At 54.1% G+C, this 17840-nt stretch overlaps 1 protein-coding gene across 1 annotated transcript; it reads left to right on the top strand.

Moving 5' to 3' along the window:
- The first annotated feature begins 2384 nt into the window (after nt 1–2384).
- Nucleotides 2385–16343, top strand: Fam78a (family with sequence similarity 78 member A). Its single transcript, XM_038337723.1, has 2 exons — nt 2385–3394; nt 15653–16343. The coding sequence occupies exons 1-2, from the start codon at nt 3072–3074 to the stop codon at nt 16179–16181; spliced, it is 852 nt and encodes a 283-aa protein (XP_038193651.1). The 5' UTR covers nt 2385–3071; the 3' UTR covers nt 16182–16343.
- The last annotated feature ends 1497 nt before the right edge of the window (nt 16344–17840 follow it).

The following is a 17840-nucleotide window of genomic DNA, read 5'->3' as shown; positions in this document are numbered from 1 at the left end:
CACCGTGGCAACTGGGACCTAATAGGTTCCAGGCATTTGGGGTGATGGAAAATGAGCTGAGCCTCCCTAAATTTCATGGCGTCCTCCTGTAAAAATGGCGTGGCATAGTAGTTCTCTAATGGCGTGAGGTGCTGCAGGCTGTAGGGGCTCCCAGAAGAACAGGACTGCAAAGTTTACACAAGGCCCTTAGGAGACCACATGCTTCTGCGGTTTTACATGAGGCAGGACTGGGTATACCAGGTGCCTAAAAGTTGGATGGGAAAAGGACATCGCTCCACTAGCTGGGGACACAGGACAGCAGCAATTGTCAGGCTGAGAGTGTGGGTGGGAACAGGCAGTAGCCACCGTAACTGGCCATTTCCTGCGGTGGATTCCCCATAGGGACCCTCCCAAAGTTTCAGAAATGCCCCCTGTCATCTGCTCAGCAGACTCTAGCCTTGGGACTAACTACAAACACCCAGCCTGTGTCTATTATGGACAGTCTTGAAAGTCAGGCTTAAGAGGCTGTGGCGGCAGCGGTGGGGCGTGCCTTTGGTGTCTTTGCCAGGTTTTCTGATGTCACAAACTCTCCTTTATCTAGAAGGTAACTGCAGGGTAGGGGTGGAGCTAAGGCTTGAGGCTACTTAGGTTCTCGCTGTCTCACTGCCATCTGGGGATAAACTCCTTTTGAACCTTATCTCTGAGGTCACCAGAGGGTCTCAGCAGGGAGCCCTGCCAGGTTGGGGTGGTAGGCCAATCTTTTCAGTCTTCCCATTCTGGATTTTTTTCCTTCTCTGTGAGATGTACATAAAGAGCCTTCCCACTCAGAATGTCTGATGAATGAAAATTTCTCACACACTTGGGGACAACTACTGTCTGACCATCCTACAGACGCAAAGGACCAACACTGGGGAACTAAATTCTCCCACCCACCAAACCTTGGGGCCTCCCAAAGCTTCCACAGTCTCCATCCAACCGCCAACCCAGGCAGACATGAGTTCCAGGGCAGTGCCCTAGGTCTTCTGAACTGGAAACCCCCCTGACATCCGAAGTCAAAGGGCAGTAGGAGCACCCCCCACCCAGGACTGGCGTGAGACGCAGGACTACACTACCCAGAATTCCTAGGGTTAGCAAAAAAGGAAATGTCGTTTATGCAAGAAGAGGCTCAACTCCCCCAGCAGCTGCAGAGAGGGGGGGGAAAGAGGGAGAGAGGGATAACCAGGGGAGGGGAGGGCACTCTGAGTGCGGTAGCGAGGGTGGAGAGCCGGGCGGGCCGGAGGAGGAGGCGGCGCCCGCCCGCCGGCCGCCGCCTGCGGACCTGCATCCCGCGAGGCGCACGAGCGATCGGCGGTCCTGCGTGCGCCGGTGCGCGCTGTCGCTCGGCTGCAGACGAACGCGGGGGCCAGGCAGGCGCAGGGGCCGAGTTTCTGCAAAGTTTGACCTGGTTGCCTTTCCGATGCTGCAGCAGAGCAAGGCGGTGCTGGGCGCGCCAGGCGGCTGCGGCGCGGCGGCGGGGCAGAGCGGCGACAGAACGCTCACAATGATCATAAAATAAGGAGGCGCTCGGGGTGGGGGCAAGAGAGCCCCGAGCCTCAGCTCTCCGCCCCCGGCCATCCCCACAGCAGCCCAGGAGTCAGGAGGGGCTTGAGGACCCGAGGCGCCCACGCCATCCCCAGACCCTAATAGAGCGGTGGACTACCCAGGGGAGGGGGGCGCCCCGAGAACGTATGGGCGGAGGGGTCGGGGCGTCCGGAGGGCAGTGACCCAGGCACCCGGAGCGGCCCTAGGGGCAGGTGAGTTCGTGACGCCCCCTGGGTGGGGAGGTGAGTGCCAAAGTTCCCGGGCAGAGGCGCGCACCCCGACGCTGTGCTCCGCTGCGGCTAGCGGCTGCCGAGGGGAAACCGAGGCAAGACGTGCGGGGGTGGGGGAACAGGGGACAGCGCGCCCTCTTGGGGTCGAGCCACCTCAGTCGGCTAAGGGCCTCACGGCAGAAAGGACCGGCCTGGGGATGGCACTGCGACCCCGGAGGACCGAGAGAGCCAAGAGAGAAGGGGCGTTCCAAGCTTGTGGCTTGGTGGTAAAACACAGCACGAGGAGGTCCTAGTGACCCACTGCGGTGGCAGTCTGACCGATCCCCTTACCCCGCCCCCGGGCTAGAGGGGTGTCAGCGAAGATGTCACGGGAGGCGATTATTCGCTGGTGCGCGCAGTCGTGCGGCGGCCACTGACGGGGCGAGCGGAGGGGGGGGCGCCACCTCCGGGGAGACCGCCCAGAGCTGCGCCGTCAGCTCCGCAGCCCGCGCCAGGCGCACACGCATCGCCGCGCCCTCACGTCCCCCGCAGTAAAGTTCGGCTCAACTTTGACGCCCTGTCCCTTCCACCTCTCTGCAGGTCCTCAGCGGCCGCGGCGAAGCAGGCGGCGGCGGACACACAAGCGGAGCCCCGGGGCCCCACGCGGCGATCGGCGGCGACAGCGACAGTAGCAAAGGAGCGCGCGAGTGGGCGCCGGAGGGGACCCGGAGAGCGCCTAGCCCTGAGCGCGCCTTTTGGAACCGCGCGTGGGTGCCGGCCACGCAGGGCGCCAGACCTCTGCGGATTGAACGAGAGCTCACACTGCAATTGATTGGGCCCCGCCGGGAGGGCGCGTGTGTCCCAGGGAGCGGGTGCGGAAGGCAGAAGGGCAGGAAGTCGGCGTTCTGCAGCGAGGGTGGCGCGACCGCGCGGGGACCGAGCCTTCCTTATTTATGTGCCTGCCAGCGCTCGTCTGCTTCCTCCGAAGACTTCAGGGAGACTGTCCGAGCTACCATCCCCAAGTGTGAGGACGCAGGGCTGAATGTCAGAACAACATGCTTATCCATTAAACTGCAAACTTTTCTTTTTTTAAACCCAAAGAATATCGGTGGCTTTTGCCCACTGTTAGAAGAGGGAGCCCAGGGCTCTTGAGATGCAGCAGAATCCGTATTTATAATCAGGTCTGATAGTGCTATGCAAGCCCCCTCCACTCAGTAAGTTCTCTATCCTATGGATCTCGCTTTTGAGCTTTGAGATTAGATTGCGCGCTCTACGCTGGGTCCTGCAACCTCCATCCTTTCAATGCCCTGTTATTTTTGGGACTGCTGGCCTTTCCTGGAGATTAGAGCGGTCCTGTGTGCCATGGGCTGTATTCAGAGCATCGGAGGCAAAGCCAGAGTCTTCCGGGAAGGAATCACGGTGATTGATGTGAAAGCCTCCATCGACCCCATCCCCACCAGCATTGATGAGTCCTCCAGCGTGGTACTGCGCTACCGGACACCCCATTTCCGGGCTTCAGCCCAGGTGGTCATGCCGCCCATCCCCAAGAAGGAGACCTGGATCGTTGGCTGGATTCAGGCATGCAGCCATATGGAGTTTTACAACCAGTATGGGGAGCAGGGCATGTGAGTACTGGGGGGAAAGACTGGGGGTGGGGGAAGCTGCAGGGTACGGTGGGGGGTGCTGGAGCAGGAGTTTTGGGAACACAGGGGTCTTTAGGCAGAGGCAGAACTATCTCCAAGCCTACTCCAACTCTCTGGAGCCTTTACTTGTTGATTAGGGTCTTAGCTCAGTTAGACCTACCAATACTATTGTCCCTGGTGCTCAGAGTTGGTCTGTCCTTCCTGGCACGATGCTGAGAAAACAGGAACCTGTGCTTCTTTGGTAAAGCAAGTGCCAGGGCTACCGGGGGTGACCAGAGAAGGCACTACCCTAACCCAGGCTCAGGTTTCAAGGAACCCCTGAGGCGGGCAGGAGTGGCGGAGGCCTCTGAAGCTTCCACGCACCTTTGTAGAAGACTTTGTGGAGGGGCTTGGACTTGTCTGGCGCATGGGATGGGGGTTTGGAACCACAGAGGTTCCAACAACAGAGGACAGCTTTGCCATTGGCGGTGGCGGTGGCTGGTGGCAGCGTGTGTGTGTGTGTGTGGTGTGTGTGTGTGTGTGTGAGAGAGAGAGAGAGAGAGAGAGAGGGAGAGGGAGAGGGAGAGGGAGGGAGAGAGAGAGAGAGAGGGAATTCAGAAATCTACTCTGCGGTGTGCAGCTTTGTCTCCCAATAGAGGTTAAGGGTTAGCATCCGGTGTTTCTCCAATGGGGCCCTAAGTAGGAACAGCTGGAGGAGAGCACTGGCTTCATCTCCATGGTTTGGTCACCTAAGATGTCATAGATCTCCAAAGGGACCCTGAAGCCCCCAGGTCATGTTCTGCATGTTCTCTGGCCCCAAAGAGGGCCATCCCCCACGTGGAAATCCTGCTCACAGAAACAGTCGTGAAAGCTGTTAGGACCCAGTGGTTCCCCGGCGGACAGTCCCTGGCTTGACCTCTGATGGCTCATGGACTGTCTCATGGTCGTTGGTGTCCACTCTGTGTGGCCTCACTTCTCAGCTGTGCACATGGGGAAGAGGAGTTTCTTGGAGAGTGGGAGCTTACCTTTGACAGATGTCCGGGATAACCTGGTTCACCAGGGCTGAGGGTGGCCCGACACGGGCCAACAAATGTGCCTTCTCCATTTGGCGACTCCTAAGCTCTAAAGGAAACAGGAAGAGGGGATATGACTTGAAACTGGGTCGTCACCCTGCTGGCCTAAAACCATTGGGGCACATGGGTCATTGGGCTCCCTACAGGTCGACCTTAGAGTCCTTCCCCTTTTAAGACTGTTGCAGCCACAGCTACTCCGAGAGGGGTATTCAGGGAGGTTCTTCCCAAGCAGCCTTCAGCCAGTCCCACACCTCTTTCTGGCTTTGCAAAGCATCATCAGAGTTGCTGAGACATACAGGCTTTTCTCAGGGTGAATCTAATGGCTTCTGTGATACCCACTCAGCCGCCTCCAGGGGTCAAGAGCCTCGGGGTGACTGTGCTTCACTATTGCCAGTACTGGGTCCCTAGTTAGATGAACTTCTCAGGGTGTGACCCTGGGCAAGAGCCGTAGCCACTGTGAGCCTCAGTTGACTCAAACAGGCTGATCATAGTTCCTTCTGTGTGGTTTATTGAGAGAGTTACTCAGACAACCTTTGCCCCTACAGTCAGACTAGGCCAAGTTGATGAGAATCCTGCAAGCAGGTGGCCGGCCGCCTCGATATGATTTCAGTTTCAGGTCTCCCAGACAGAAATATGTGAAGTCGGGCCTAGTGGCTGAAGCCACTGAACTAGAAAAGATGCTGGCTACCCCTTGTAATGAGTTTTCTCCCCAGCCTGGGCCCTACACTCTTAACTTTTAAAATTGTAAAAAAATAGCTTCAGTCAGGCCGAGGCCACTATCTTTGCTCTCTCTTGATTAGTGCCTGACTCGGCTCTTTTTCCCAGATCACCAGACTTTTGAGTCCCAGGTGGTGCAGGGCCAGCTGCAGTGTGGGGACGGGGCAGGTGGCCGTGCTTTGGAGAAAATGCCTTGGATGGAGTCGCTTGTCTGTTTCCGACTGGTCAGCAGAACAGCGCGAATCTCGGTCCTGTTGAGCGGTCCCACTGCACGTGGCGCTGCTCCATCCTGTCCCATGGATACCAAGGGCTGCTCTGCAGGAACTCTAGACTCGGCTCTGCATAGCTCCAGACTGTAAGCAGAAACCTTTAGACGGGGTTATTAAAAGAACCTTCCAGGCTGGACACTCTGGCGCATACCTTTTAATTCCAGCACCCTGAAAGCAGAGGCAGGCAGATCTCTCTGAATTGGAGGCCAGCCTGGTCTACATTGTGAGTTACAGGACAGTCGGGGCTGCATCACGAGACCTTGTTTCCAAAAACAAAACAAAACGGCGCCTGGCTGTACTAACTGCGGTCTCCGAGCTCTTAAACCCCACGTGAGTGGGTGATTGTCTCTACCTTCGCCTGTGCTCTGGTCAGATAGTTCTCATTGGCAACAGGGCTGGCGGGGGGGGGGGGGGGGCATTACAGAGGACGCTTGGCTCCACCTCTTTGAGTATACTACTCGACCCCAACTTGTAACAACCACAGATATCTCCAAACAGGATCCCATGACCCCTGGAAGGGGTGTGGAATTACTCTTAGACTCAACCCATACTAGTTGGGGCTCTAAAGTGATCTCTAGGCTCTGGGCCTTGGGAGGACACAGCCAGGTGGCCCAGGCTGGATTAGGATTTGTATTCTTTACAAATGGGCTTGTATTAGAAATATTAATTCTGACTGCCTATCTGAAATCCGTAATAACCTCCAGCATTATCCCTGCTTGAGGTTAGTCTCCGAGCGAGGGCGACTTGGTGGATGGCATTCTGGACTTGAAGTTATTGGGGATGGGGCATTGCCATCCCGAGAGCCACCACCTCAGTCACAGCCCAGCTGTGCAGGGCAATGCTGGAAGGTGGCGGCTCTTTCATGCCCACATGAGAGCGTCCAACCCACAGTACTTTCAAAGTCAACCCCCACTCCAAACTGTCGGAGACACCTGCCTCCTCAGCTGTCCCCCGCAATTCCTCAACTGCCACCTGTCAGCTGGTGTAGACTTCTAAGTGACAAGTCAGAGTTTCTTGCCTGTGTAGGAGACACTGTGCGTGCTGTCCCTACTTTGCCCTTCTTTGGCATTTTCTGGGGACCTGGCCCACAGCGAGGCCAAGGCCAAAGCCAGGAGTGGTGTAGCTCAGGATGAGCTGATGTGGGCTGGGGGAAAGTAGGTCGGATTTTGTGGTGCCCACCTTTGGAATGGGAATGCTAGTTCCTCCCTGCTTCCTTGTCCTGGTGGGCTGAGTGGATGAGTAAGGTGCTGGGTGCTTGGCACTAAGCCAGCACCCTGGAGCTCTCCCTGCACCGTCTCCCTAGATATTGGTGTTACAAATCCTGAGTATTGGATTATTGTTCAATACTGTGTGACCAAGTGCTAAACCAAAACCCATGTGTGGCGGGTTGCTCCCCCACCTCCCCGGGTCCCTTTCCACAACAGGGCAGCCTTGGCTCCTGAGGCCTTGTGAGCTCTTCTGACCCACATGTGTGCTGTCAGGCACATCTCTACAGGGCTCAGAGAGACGTGGGGTAACATTGGAGCTTGTCCTTTCTTCTACCCTGCTATCTCTAGGGTGCACCCCAGGACCTCAGAGGCCCTAATTTGAGGATGAGACTACAAACCCCAAAGCCACTTGCCCAAGGGTGTTTGCTCAGCACCTGAGATCTGGGGGATAGCCTCAGGAGGAATGTCCTGGCTGGCCATGTGGCCTCTTCCAGGAGCCAGGGCCTGAGCTCCTCACAGAACAATTGAAGACTAAGCTTCCTGTCTTGGGGCGGAAGGCGGCTTCCCCCATCTGCTGGGCAATGGTGGAGGCCAGGGCGGGGTGAGTGGGAGAGGGAAGTCCTTGCTTCCGAGCTTCAGGGTGGGAGGGAAGTGGTGGGGGTGGCCCAGCCTGGGAGAACTCCCCCTGGGCTAACTGTAACCAAGTGATGGCTCCAAACCTGAATCTGCCTTCTAAGAGTGGGAAGCAAGTGGCCTGTTCTGGGGACTCAGGGACGGACGCGAGCAGCCAGGGAGTTCAGGGCAATGCGAAGGAAATGCTGGGAGCCCACACCGTAGATCAGCAGAGAGTGGAGAGAGAAAACTCCAGTCTAGGCAGCCACTAGCTGCTGTCTGCTGAGCCTGGCTGTTGCTTGCTGCACCTTTTGTCCAGGGTGTCTGCTTTCAGGGTCTGGCTTACAGAACACTTTACCCTAGTCTGGGCCTGACTTCTAGAGACACCATAGGTGACCAGCCTAGTGAGCAGGGGGAAAGTACATACATGTGGAGAAATGAGTCATGGCTGCATGCCACTCTGTGAATATCTTGCCCTGGGACTATGGCAGCAGGGAGCTGCAAATACCCCAGGCATCTTGCAGTCAGGAGAGAGAATTAAGATCTGTCCACTGTGCAGGGTACTGCTGTTACAAACAACCCGGTTTCCATGGAAACACTGTCACATTAAAATAACGCACGCTGGAAGATGAGTCTAGGGTTCTGCTCAATGGCAGAGTTCTTGCCTTGTGTGTGAGAGGCCTTGGTTTCCATCCCCAACACCACAAAACCCAACAAAGCGGGCAAGAACGGAATCGGGATGGTTCGCGGTGGGGAAGATGGTAAACGGGGTACATCCTGTGTGGACACGCAGAGATGTCTAGAAGGATGTTTACCGAAGTGCGCTGTCATGAGTACCGTCCAGGAGGAGGGGCAGAGGAGAAATGCCTTCAGTTTTTGCTTTATTTATTTCTTAATGGCTTGCTTTTTTAAGCAAGCACATTACTAGAAAATAATAAAAAAGTTTAAAGCAAGAATAGTTTATTGGATGCTCTAGCAAAGGCCAGTGCTGGGCAGTTCTGACCACAATATTTGGCCTTGGAGCTAAAGTTTAGCAGGCACTGTTGGGTCCTTCCTCCTCAGGTTAGGTCAGGGCTGGGGCCTGAGTCTGGAGGGGGAAGGCATCAGAAATGGGACTGTGGGAAGAGGCAGCACACATCCCTTGCTTGAGCCATGGGCAGGTGCTGGGTGCTGTGGAGGCAGGACCTGGGGATAGGCCACGGAGGGCCCCATCCAGGGGCATCCCAGCCCTGTGTAGAAAGAACTCTCCTAGGCCTTGCTTTCTGCAACACACAACTTTCCAGAGTGAGCTCTGTTTGTGAATCTGTTCATTGCTGTCCGGGGGAGCTTGCTTCTGACTTTCCAAGTTGTGTAGCTGAGTGTAGGACCAGGGCTGGGCAGAGCAGCCGTAAGTGCTGGGCGAATCCAGCCCAGAGCCTGTCTATTCCTTAGACGTGTTCTTAAAGTGTCATGTATCATGAGGGAGGTGGTAAGGTGTGTGGGTGACATCATTAGGTTCAAAGCTAAATTTCATTTTAAATTAACAAAAAAAGCCTGTTATTAGTGTGTGTGTGTGCGCGCGTATGTGTGTGTGCATGCCAGCACACATGTATAGAGGTCAGGGCACAATTTTAGGGAGTGAGTTTGTTCTCGGTGGGTTCTGGGTATTGAACTGAGGTCATTAGACTTGAGTGACCAGTGTCTTTACCCACCAAGTCATCTTACCAGCCCCCAAATCTCATATTAAAGCAAGATAGGTAACGCATAGGAGGAAACATATCTAGATCCAGCTTTGGGTCTGCCTGTGGAGGGTCTGCCTGTACAGAAGTGCTTCTTGCAAATGACTGATTCATTTGCTTTACAAAAAAATTATTTACTTTTTGCGATAGCACCTCCCAGTGTAGTCCTGGCTGGCCTGGAATTTTGTATGTAGACCGAACTGGCCTCTAGCTCAGAGAGATCTTCCTGCCTCTGCCTTTTGAATATGGAGATTAAAGGTGCGAGCTACCATGTCTGGTCCCAGTTGCATTTTTTTAAAGTGACTAAATTAAATGAATAAAGTGGACAGAAAACCGGGCAGTGGTGGCCCACATCTTTAATCCTAGCACTCGGGAGGCAGAGGCAGGCGGATCTCTGAGTTCGAGTCCAGCCTGGTCTATAAGAGCTAGTTCCAGGACAGGCTCTAGAAACTACAGGGAAACCCTGTTTCGAAAAAACAAAATAAATAAATAAATAAATAAATAAATAAATAAATAAATAAATAAATAAAAAAGTGGACAGAAGCATATGCTGCTTGGGAACTTGGCCCCGTGACAGGTCCACCTTTGTCTGCTGGATCTAGAACCCAGGATTGAGGATTTGTGGTCAACGAGCCCAAGACCCTGAGAATGAACAAGAGAGAAATGGGGGCCTGTGGGGAGTGTATCTGCTGCCCATGCTGAGGAAAAAGCCTACAACCCATTCACCCTTATACATGCTGCTCCAAGTCATACATGCTGCGTAAAACCTCTGTGTGCGTGTACATGTATTTTTGTAAGCACACACATGCTTGTATGTGTGTGCACATGTGTGTGCATATGGATTTGTGTAAGTATGTAGGTGCTTAAATGTGCCTGTATGCATATATGTGTGTCATGTAGACTGAATTTGCATGCGCACATATCTACATTTCATGTGTCTGTGTGTACATGTATGTGTGAGGGGTAGCTCTTAGCCTATGTAGGTGGTGCTGACTGTCACCCTCATTGCTTTGGTGACAGTGGATCCTAATAGTGCCTGTTCCACCTACAGCTTGGCAAGGTGATCCGAGACCCGGGCAACTCTGGGTGCTCAATGCTTCTCATGTGACCCAGCATGCTGTTGGGCGTCAGGGAGCCGGGCTACAAGCTTTCTGGGGCCCAAGTTCAGGCCTGGTACTCTGATGAGTCCTGGATGTGTGGTAAGGTTCAAGGCAGGTGTGGCTCTGTCCTCTTGGCCTTTGTGGTTTATCTGGGAAAAAGACTGCCCGCAAATGGCCACACTGCTGTTTGATTGCCCTGGGGCATGTGCCAGGAGACAGTTACAGCGTCCCAGTGGTACTGGACACCGGCCAGGGGCACCTGGCTTGTGTAAGGGGTCAGAGTAGTTTGCCTGGCGTGGTGTCTAGAGCTTAGCAGATGGTCCCCCCTGACCAGGACAGGAGCAGGAGGACCTGAAGAGAGCCCCAGCCTACAGCCTAGGATGGGAAGAGCAGGGCCTGTCCGCATGTGACTGCATGTGGGGCCTCTGGTCCTCCCACTGCATCTAGGTTTACGTCAGCGGAGAGCAGGGACCGGCTTAGCAAAGCTGGAGCAATGTGACCAGATTTGTGTTTTAAAGAATCAGAGGCACCTTGGAGACCAGGCAGGAAAGCAGGGTCTTTGCCAGGGGTGCCAGGGGCTGGAGTCAGGATGGTGCTGAGGCCCTTTTTCTGGCGTCCAGGCAGACCTCTGCAGGTATTTGTTGAGTTGGTGACCATGCCATCTGCAGCAGGATTAGGATGGTGGGAGGATCTCGGGACACCATCTCAGACACGCTAGGGGCTCTGGAAGCATTTGAGGTCCAGGTCCAAGTCTGGACTTGCCTGCTATTCTTTGGCACCCCACACCCCAGAGGACAAGGACAGAACATGGCAGGTGGCCTAGGCAGCAGGTGCCTCTGCACCAGCCCTGGCTGAGAAGGGCGCGAGTATGTTCCACGGTTGCTGTCACCATGTCAAAGTTCTTAATTTTGGAACGACCCTTGTCTTCTCATTCTGCATGAGGGCTCAAGTTCTGGGTGGTTTTTGTTTTGTTTTGTTTTGTTTTGTTTGTGAGAGGCATCTCATTAGTTTAAGTCCCTAGCTCCCTGACCTGAACTGGTCCCCTTTGCCTCCCCTCCCTGAGTGCTAGGACTTCAGGCCATAGCGTATCGTCCTACACAAGTCAGGAAGGCTGAGTGTTGACAAGCGGTGGTGGCACACACCTTTAACCCCAGCACTCGGGAGGCAGAGGCAGGTGGATCTCTGTGAGTTCGAGGCCAGCCTAGTCTGCACAGTGAGTTCCAGGACAGATCAGGCTATCCAGAGAAACCCTGTCTTCAAAACAACAGCAACAAAAATGTGTGTATAATATGAAAATAGAAGTGAGGTCTAGAAAGGCTTCAGGTCAGATGAGGGAGGCCAGGTCCAAGCCAAGAGCTGCACCTACCTTTGCTGAAGCCTCTTTTTGAGGGTCTCCCTAGATTTCTGACCACAGTTGCGGCAGGTGTGGATTAGCACATGGTCTCACGGAGGAAGCCTGGCATGGGCATGCATGCAGTTAGCCGTGGGCTGTTGATGAGCAGCAGAGCACTTGTGACTGTCAGAGATCTAATGTCTGCCTCAGTTTCCATTCCAGGTTGCTGTGCCCCTCACACTATGTCCCTGGTCGGCCCCTGGCTCTTCCCATCTCCCCCAGCAACTCCCCCACAATGCAGTTGGCTCTGCCTTGCATCTGTCTGAGTAATGTCTCTCGTGAGACTCTGCTGGCTGCCAGCTCATGAAGGCTGTCACCTGTCTGTGACTGGACCAGCGCTTAGGATTTTAGGGTGGGGTCAAGAGCCAGGCCACCCACACTAATGTGAAACAATCCCCACCACGCTCATGCGTGTGTGCATCTGTTGTAATTTGGAAGCTCAAAGGGGCGGTGGTTTTTCCAAGCTTGTTCCCTTCCTTTCACATTTGTATATGTATTTGGAAGGATGGTGCTGCTGTGAGCTTGTGGAGGTCAGAGGGCAACTTACAGAAATTGCTTCTCTCCTTCCTCTGTGTGGGTCTCAGGGATGCCCCTCAGCTTTCGCTGATGGGCCATGTGACTGGCCCTTGTTCTCGAACACCTTTCAACCGGTCGTGGTAGCTCATGATGGAGGCTGAGGCAAGAGGATCACCCTCAAGTTTAAGGCCAGCCTGAGGAGACTGGGATAGGTTGAGACCTTGTAAGCCCCTCCCCAACAAAACCCACACACCAAAAGGAACAGTAGCATTTTTCCAGGCTCAGAGTGTGTGGCTGAATGGTTAGAGAACTGTTTAGCTTTTCTGGGGCCCTGGGTTTCCTTCCCAGTAGGGCAAATCAGACAGGGCACTAAAAAGACTTCCAGAGAGACCGAAAGCGGGGGCTGGAACCCAGGGGCGTTAGACAGAGGCAGGCAGCTCTTGAGAGCTTCAGGGCAGGGCTGGGGTCCTCTCTGGTCTGAATCCTTCTGGGGAATCAGCAACCACATGCGGAAGTGCTTGTGGACCTGGGCTGGAGGAATTGCTGGGGGTGGAGAGACAGGTTCGTTGTGTCTGGCTATGCTCAAGACCTAGCCTGTCACACATGACTGAACTTAGCAGTGAGAGGAACAGAAAATTTAGCAGAGCCTGGGGCCGAGGAGGCGGCCCCAACTTGTGAAGTGCTTGCACGCAGGTGTGGGGACCAGTGTTTAGATCCCTAGAGTGTAGGTAAAAGCTGGCAGGGTTTGGTGACCTGCTTGTAATTCCAGCTTTCAGGAGACAGAGATGGGAATTCCCAGAGTAAGCTGGCCAGCCGGACTAACATGGAGAGACTCTGGCTTATTGAATCAGGTAGAGAGAGATGAAGGAAGAGACCAGTGTCAACCCTGGGCTCTCCCAGGCCTGAGTGCACACACACCTGCACACATGTGCTCCCACACACAAATGCACACACACACGACGTAAACATGCACCAAGAAAAAAAAAATAAAAATTCTGTCCCTGCCCATCCTCCTGTAGTGGCTACAGTTTTGGCGACCTCCCAGCAGAGAGACTGAGGTGGCATGATTGCCACAGTTGTGGCAGTAGGGCTACTCACAAACAACCCACCATGCGCCTCTGGAGCTATTTGCCGTTGCTAACCAAAACGCTGCCCCAATAATCAGCATCCTCATTTCCTGCCCCTGGCGGCCCCCACTCCACTTTCTGTCTCAGGATTCAGGTGCTCTGGGCACCACATGTAAGAGCTGTCCTGACATAATTCACTTTTTGTGGTGGCTTCTTTCAGTTAGCATAATGTCCCTGGGCTGCCCCGTGTTGTAATGTGCATCAGAATTTTCTTTCCTTTCAAGACTTTTCCGTTGTACATAGGAACTGTGTTTTCTATACCCATTCAGCCACCACGGACACTTGGCAGCTTTCTCTCTTTGGCTCCCATAAGTGATGTGAGCCGCAGACAGAAAGGCACTCTTGCTGTTTCTGAGAGAAGCCTTAGGTAGTTCAGGCTAACCTTGAACTTGTTGTGTAGCTGTGTCCCTAGGAGCTTGGGAACTCTGGGGTAACCCAGCTGGGCTGGTGGGTCCTTTCCTATCTGAGTGTCCACACCAGTCCTGGCAGTGTCTACTGCAGGCCTTTGCTGTGCATGTGTCTTGGGCTGACAAGTTGCTGTGCAGCTGTTTTTTTTTTTTTTAAAAAAAATATTTATTTATTTATTTGTTTGTTTGTTTGTTTGTTTGTTTATTATGTGTAGAGCATTCCTTCCATGTATGCCCGCAAGCCAGAAGGGGGCGCCAGGTCTCATTATAGATGGCTGTGAGCCACTATGTGGTTGCTGGAAATTGAACTCAGGACCTCTGGAAGAGCAGTCAGTGCTCTTAACCACTGAGCCATCTCTCCAGCCCCTGCTGTGCAGTTCTTGCAGTCCGCCTAGCCCAGGTATGATAGATCTGAGGTCCCAGGATGGGGAGGACCTTGCCTGGCTTCCCACTCCACGGAGGGAGCCGAGACTAAAGCCTGTACGTGGGATTCCCATGTTCAAGCTAGACACCCACCACGGCCCCAGCAGGTAAAGTGTGTCAGGCTGAGCATGTGGTGAAAGGGCACACCACTCCCCGGGGATACAGGGAGTGTATCCAGGCCTGGCGGCGGCAGCAGGCTCTTTGACCTCTTTCTTTCCTGGGCCTTTTAGAAGAGGTTTGGCCAGGCTTGCTTTGGTTCAGTGGCGGCCACATGGAAGACAGTCTTCCAGGATAACAGTGAAGAGTCAGGTAGCAAGAGAGTAGGGGCATTGCAGGCTTGCCTGCTGCTGGTTCCTGCTGGGTATGGTGGAGACAGCATGGAAGGAAGAGGAGTTGTTGACAGGAGGGAGAGGACGTGGAAGCCCAGAGACAGCAGACATTTGCTGCCTAAGGTCACATGGTAGCCAGGGGAGGGGCCAAGTGTCATCCCCAGGTCAGCTGACCCCGTAGCCATTTGACTATGCAGAAGAATAACTCACAAGTGTGGCAGGTGGAAGGTCTACTGAGCTGTAGTCTCATCCTGGTCTGTATTCAAGTGCTGTGTAGTTCAGGAGAGCCCCTAGCCTCTAAGAGGCCATAGTCGCCACCCTAAGATCATAGAACTGTGTGACTTCATGTGTTTATCCCGCTGATGTCTGGGAAGACCCATTTTTGCCATTGTTTGTCCATATTATAGACTCACAGTGACAAGTTCCTGTCAAGAGACAAATAGGGTTTTTCCAGATCCTAGCTGGCATCTAGTACTAGTTTAAGAATCTTGGCTCTCATGAAGGGATAGTCTGGTTTGGGATGGTACTGAACGGAACAGTCTGGGTCTTTAAAAAATATCATACATACATATTTTAAATTTTTTATTTATGTATTTTATGTATATGGGTGTTTTGTCTGCATGCACATCTGCATTGCCAGAAGAGGGCATTGGGTCTCAGGGGACTACAGTTATAGACGATTGTGAGCCACCACATAGGTGCTGGGAATTGAACTCTCGGGATCTCTGGAAGAGCCACCAGGGCTTTTTTGTTTTGTTTTGTTTTTTATTTTTCGAGACAGGGTTTCTCTGAAACAATTTTGGCTGTCTTGGAACTTGCTTTTTAGACCAGGCTGTACTCGAACTCACAGAGATTCCCCCAGTCTCTGCCTCCGTCAGGTGCCGAGATTACAGGTGTGCACCACCACTCGCCGACTGCAGCCAATGCTCTTAAACGCTGAACCATCTCTCCTGTCCCCCCCCCCCCCCAAATATTTTGTTTTTAACGTGTGTGTGTGTATCGGTACATGGGTCCAAGTGCCCACAGAGACCAGAAAGGAGCACCAGATCTCCTGGAGTTGGAGTTAATAGGTTTTTGTAAGCTGCTGATTTGGCAGCTCTGTAAGAGTAGTATATGAGCAATGTCCCACCTCTGCAGCCCAGTGTTGTGGTATTAAAGCTGGCTGGGACTGGACTCACATTACCTGATATTGGATGCCCCATTTATTGTCTTCTGTGCCCCACATCAGCCCCATGAGCAAAGGGGGCTGGGTCTGCTGAGCACCTTCTGTTCCCAGGGTCCAGGATAGCCCCTGACCCACCATGAGAATGCAGGAAAGCCTTACCCAGTACTGAGAAAATAACCTGGCCTTTTTCCTCCCCACCCCCAGGTCTAGCTGGGAGCTCCCTGATCTCCAGGAGGGCAAAATTGAAGCCATCAGTGACTCGGATGGAGTGAACTACCCGTGGTATGGCAATACCACCGAGACCTGCACAATCGTGGGCCCCACCAAGAGAGACTCCAAGTTCATCATCAGCATGAACGATAACTTTTACCCCAGCGTCACGTGGGCCGTGCCCGTCAGCGAGAGCAACGTGGCCAAACTGACCAACATCTACCGGGACCAGAGCTTCACCACGTGGCTGGTGGCCACCAACACCTCGACCAATGACATGATCATCCTACAGACGCTGCACTGGCGTATGCAGCTGAGCATCGAGGTGAATCCCAACCGGCCCCTGGGCCAGCGCGCCCGGCTGCGGGAGCCCATTGCCCAGGACCAGCCGAAAATCCTGAGCAAGAATGAGCCCATCCCACCCAGCGCCCTGGTCAAGCCCAATGCCAACGACGCTCAGGTCCTTATGTGGCGGCCCAAGTACGGGCAGCCGCTGGTGGTGATCCCACCCAAGCACCGGTAACAGCCAGGCCGCTGCGAGGTGAGACTCACGGAACAATATTACTACTCAGAAGGAAACCCAGATGCCCTCTCCGGTCATTCAGAAAAATACAACCATTCTACCTTCTCCAGGGGCGGATCTCACTGTGCTAATCCCGGCTGGCCTCCTGGCTCTCCCACCTGCTTCCCCGCAGGACACACAGGTGTCCCCCCCAACCCCCCCTCCCGTCACCTCTGATCATCTCTGATCATCTCTCCTCCCCTCCCATTCCCATTCAGTTGTTCATTGCAGCCGACTCTCTGAAACACTGCTTCCCCCCCCCCCCCCCCCCCCCCTCTCTCTCTCTCTCTCTCTCTCTCTCTCTCTCTCTCTCTCTCTCTCGGATTCAGGGGCAGGGGAGGAGGCTGATGGCGAGGGGACCCAGCCTGCCCCTCCCACCTCCCCTCTGTCTGTCTTCTGCCATGCGGCCTTATGTAGACTTGCTTTGCCAAACTTTTGCCTTAAGCTGAATTTAAAGAAGAGGAAAGGAAAGGTCCCGGTCTCTTCCCTGCAGGGCCTGCCTTCTTCTGCCAGAGTTGGAAAGAGAGGCGGGACTAGAGGGAGGCCCCCCTGAGCCCACTCTTCCTGGGTATCTGGCTGAGGGGCAAGAGTGGGGGCTCAGGTGTAAAGCCAGCTGTTTTATTACATTGTCTTGGCAAGAATCAAAACTACAGACTCTGCCTGGAGCCCCCTACTCTGCCCCGGTAGAACCTCTCCCTAGTACCTGCCAGGGGTGCCAGCTGGGCACAGGTCCTTGACCCCTGCTCTCTCCTCAGTAGCCTTAACTTGCCTGGTGGGATATTCTGGGAGAAGGAAGGGACAGGTCCCAAAGTGTTAGGTCAGGGCTAGGAAACTTTCACCTTTGCTGACTCTAGAACCTGCCCCTAGGTGTGTGGCTTTTCCTCTTCCATTTACCTTGGTCCCAAATGCCTGGCAGGGTGGGCTGGGGTGGGGGCATTGCCCCCGAATCCTGATAGTCTGAGCTGTTCTAAGGGAAAGAAGGTGTACCCTCCCATCCTGACCTGCATTGTCACACTTGAATCTGGGGTCCCGGCGCCCCAGGCTGCCCATCTGCTAGCACACTGTAAAGAAGCCAGTGGCATGGCTTCTGGCTCATTCTCAGGGGAAGCAGCTCCCAGACTCTCTGGGGGTGGGCTGTAGATAGACTCTAAGCACCAGCTGGAGGGTGCTTGGGTCCCCTCCCCTCCCCATCATAGGTGCTCCTGGGGTGGGGAGGTCTGGGGAGCAGTCGGCTGACTCCCTGTTTCTTGTCTGAAGAAGGAAGCCCCAGCCCAAGGCTGGAGAATCCCATGCTTGGGCAATGTCAGGTCACTGTGTAACTGGTTTGACACATTGGCCAGTCTTGGTGTCTACCTTCTGGAGCCCTAGAACTAGACCTTGAGTGATGCCAGGGTTTCTAGAAATGTCTGCTTTGAGCTGCTTGAGGGACATTTCCTTTAAGCGTGCTGACAGCTGCATCACTGGATACCAACCAATAATAAGCACAGAAAACCATCACACAAGAAAAACAATGGTTTTGCTGCTGCTGAGCCACTGGTAGAGGGGTCTTGGTGACAGCGTGGGAGGGCATGGCTAGATCCCAGCTCTGTTCCTACACTTGTGACGTATTTCCTTTAGGGG

Source organism: Arvicola amphibius, chromosome 7, assembly GCF_903992535.2.
Source record: "Arvicola amphibius chromosome 7, mArvAmp1.2, whole genome shotgun sequence".
NCBI lineage: Eukaryota > Metazoa > Chordata > Mammalia > Rodentia > Cricetidae > Arvicola > Arvicola amphibius.
This window is presented reverse-complemented; position numbering and strand designations above follow the sequence as displayed.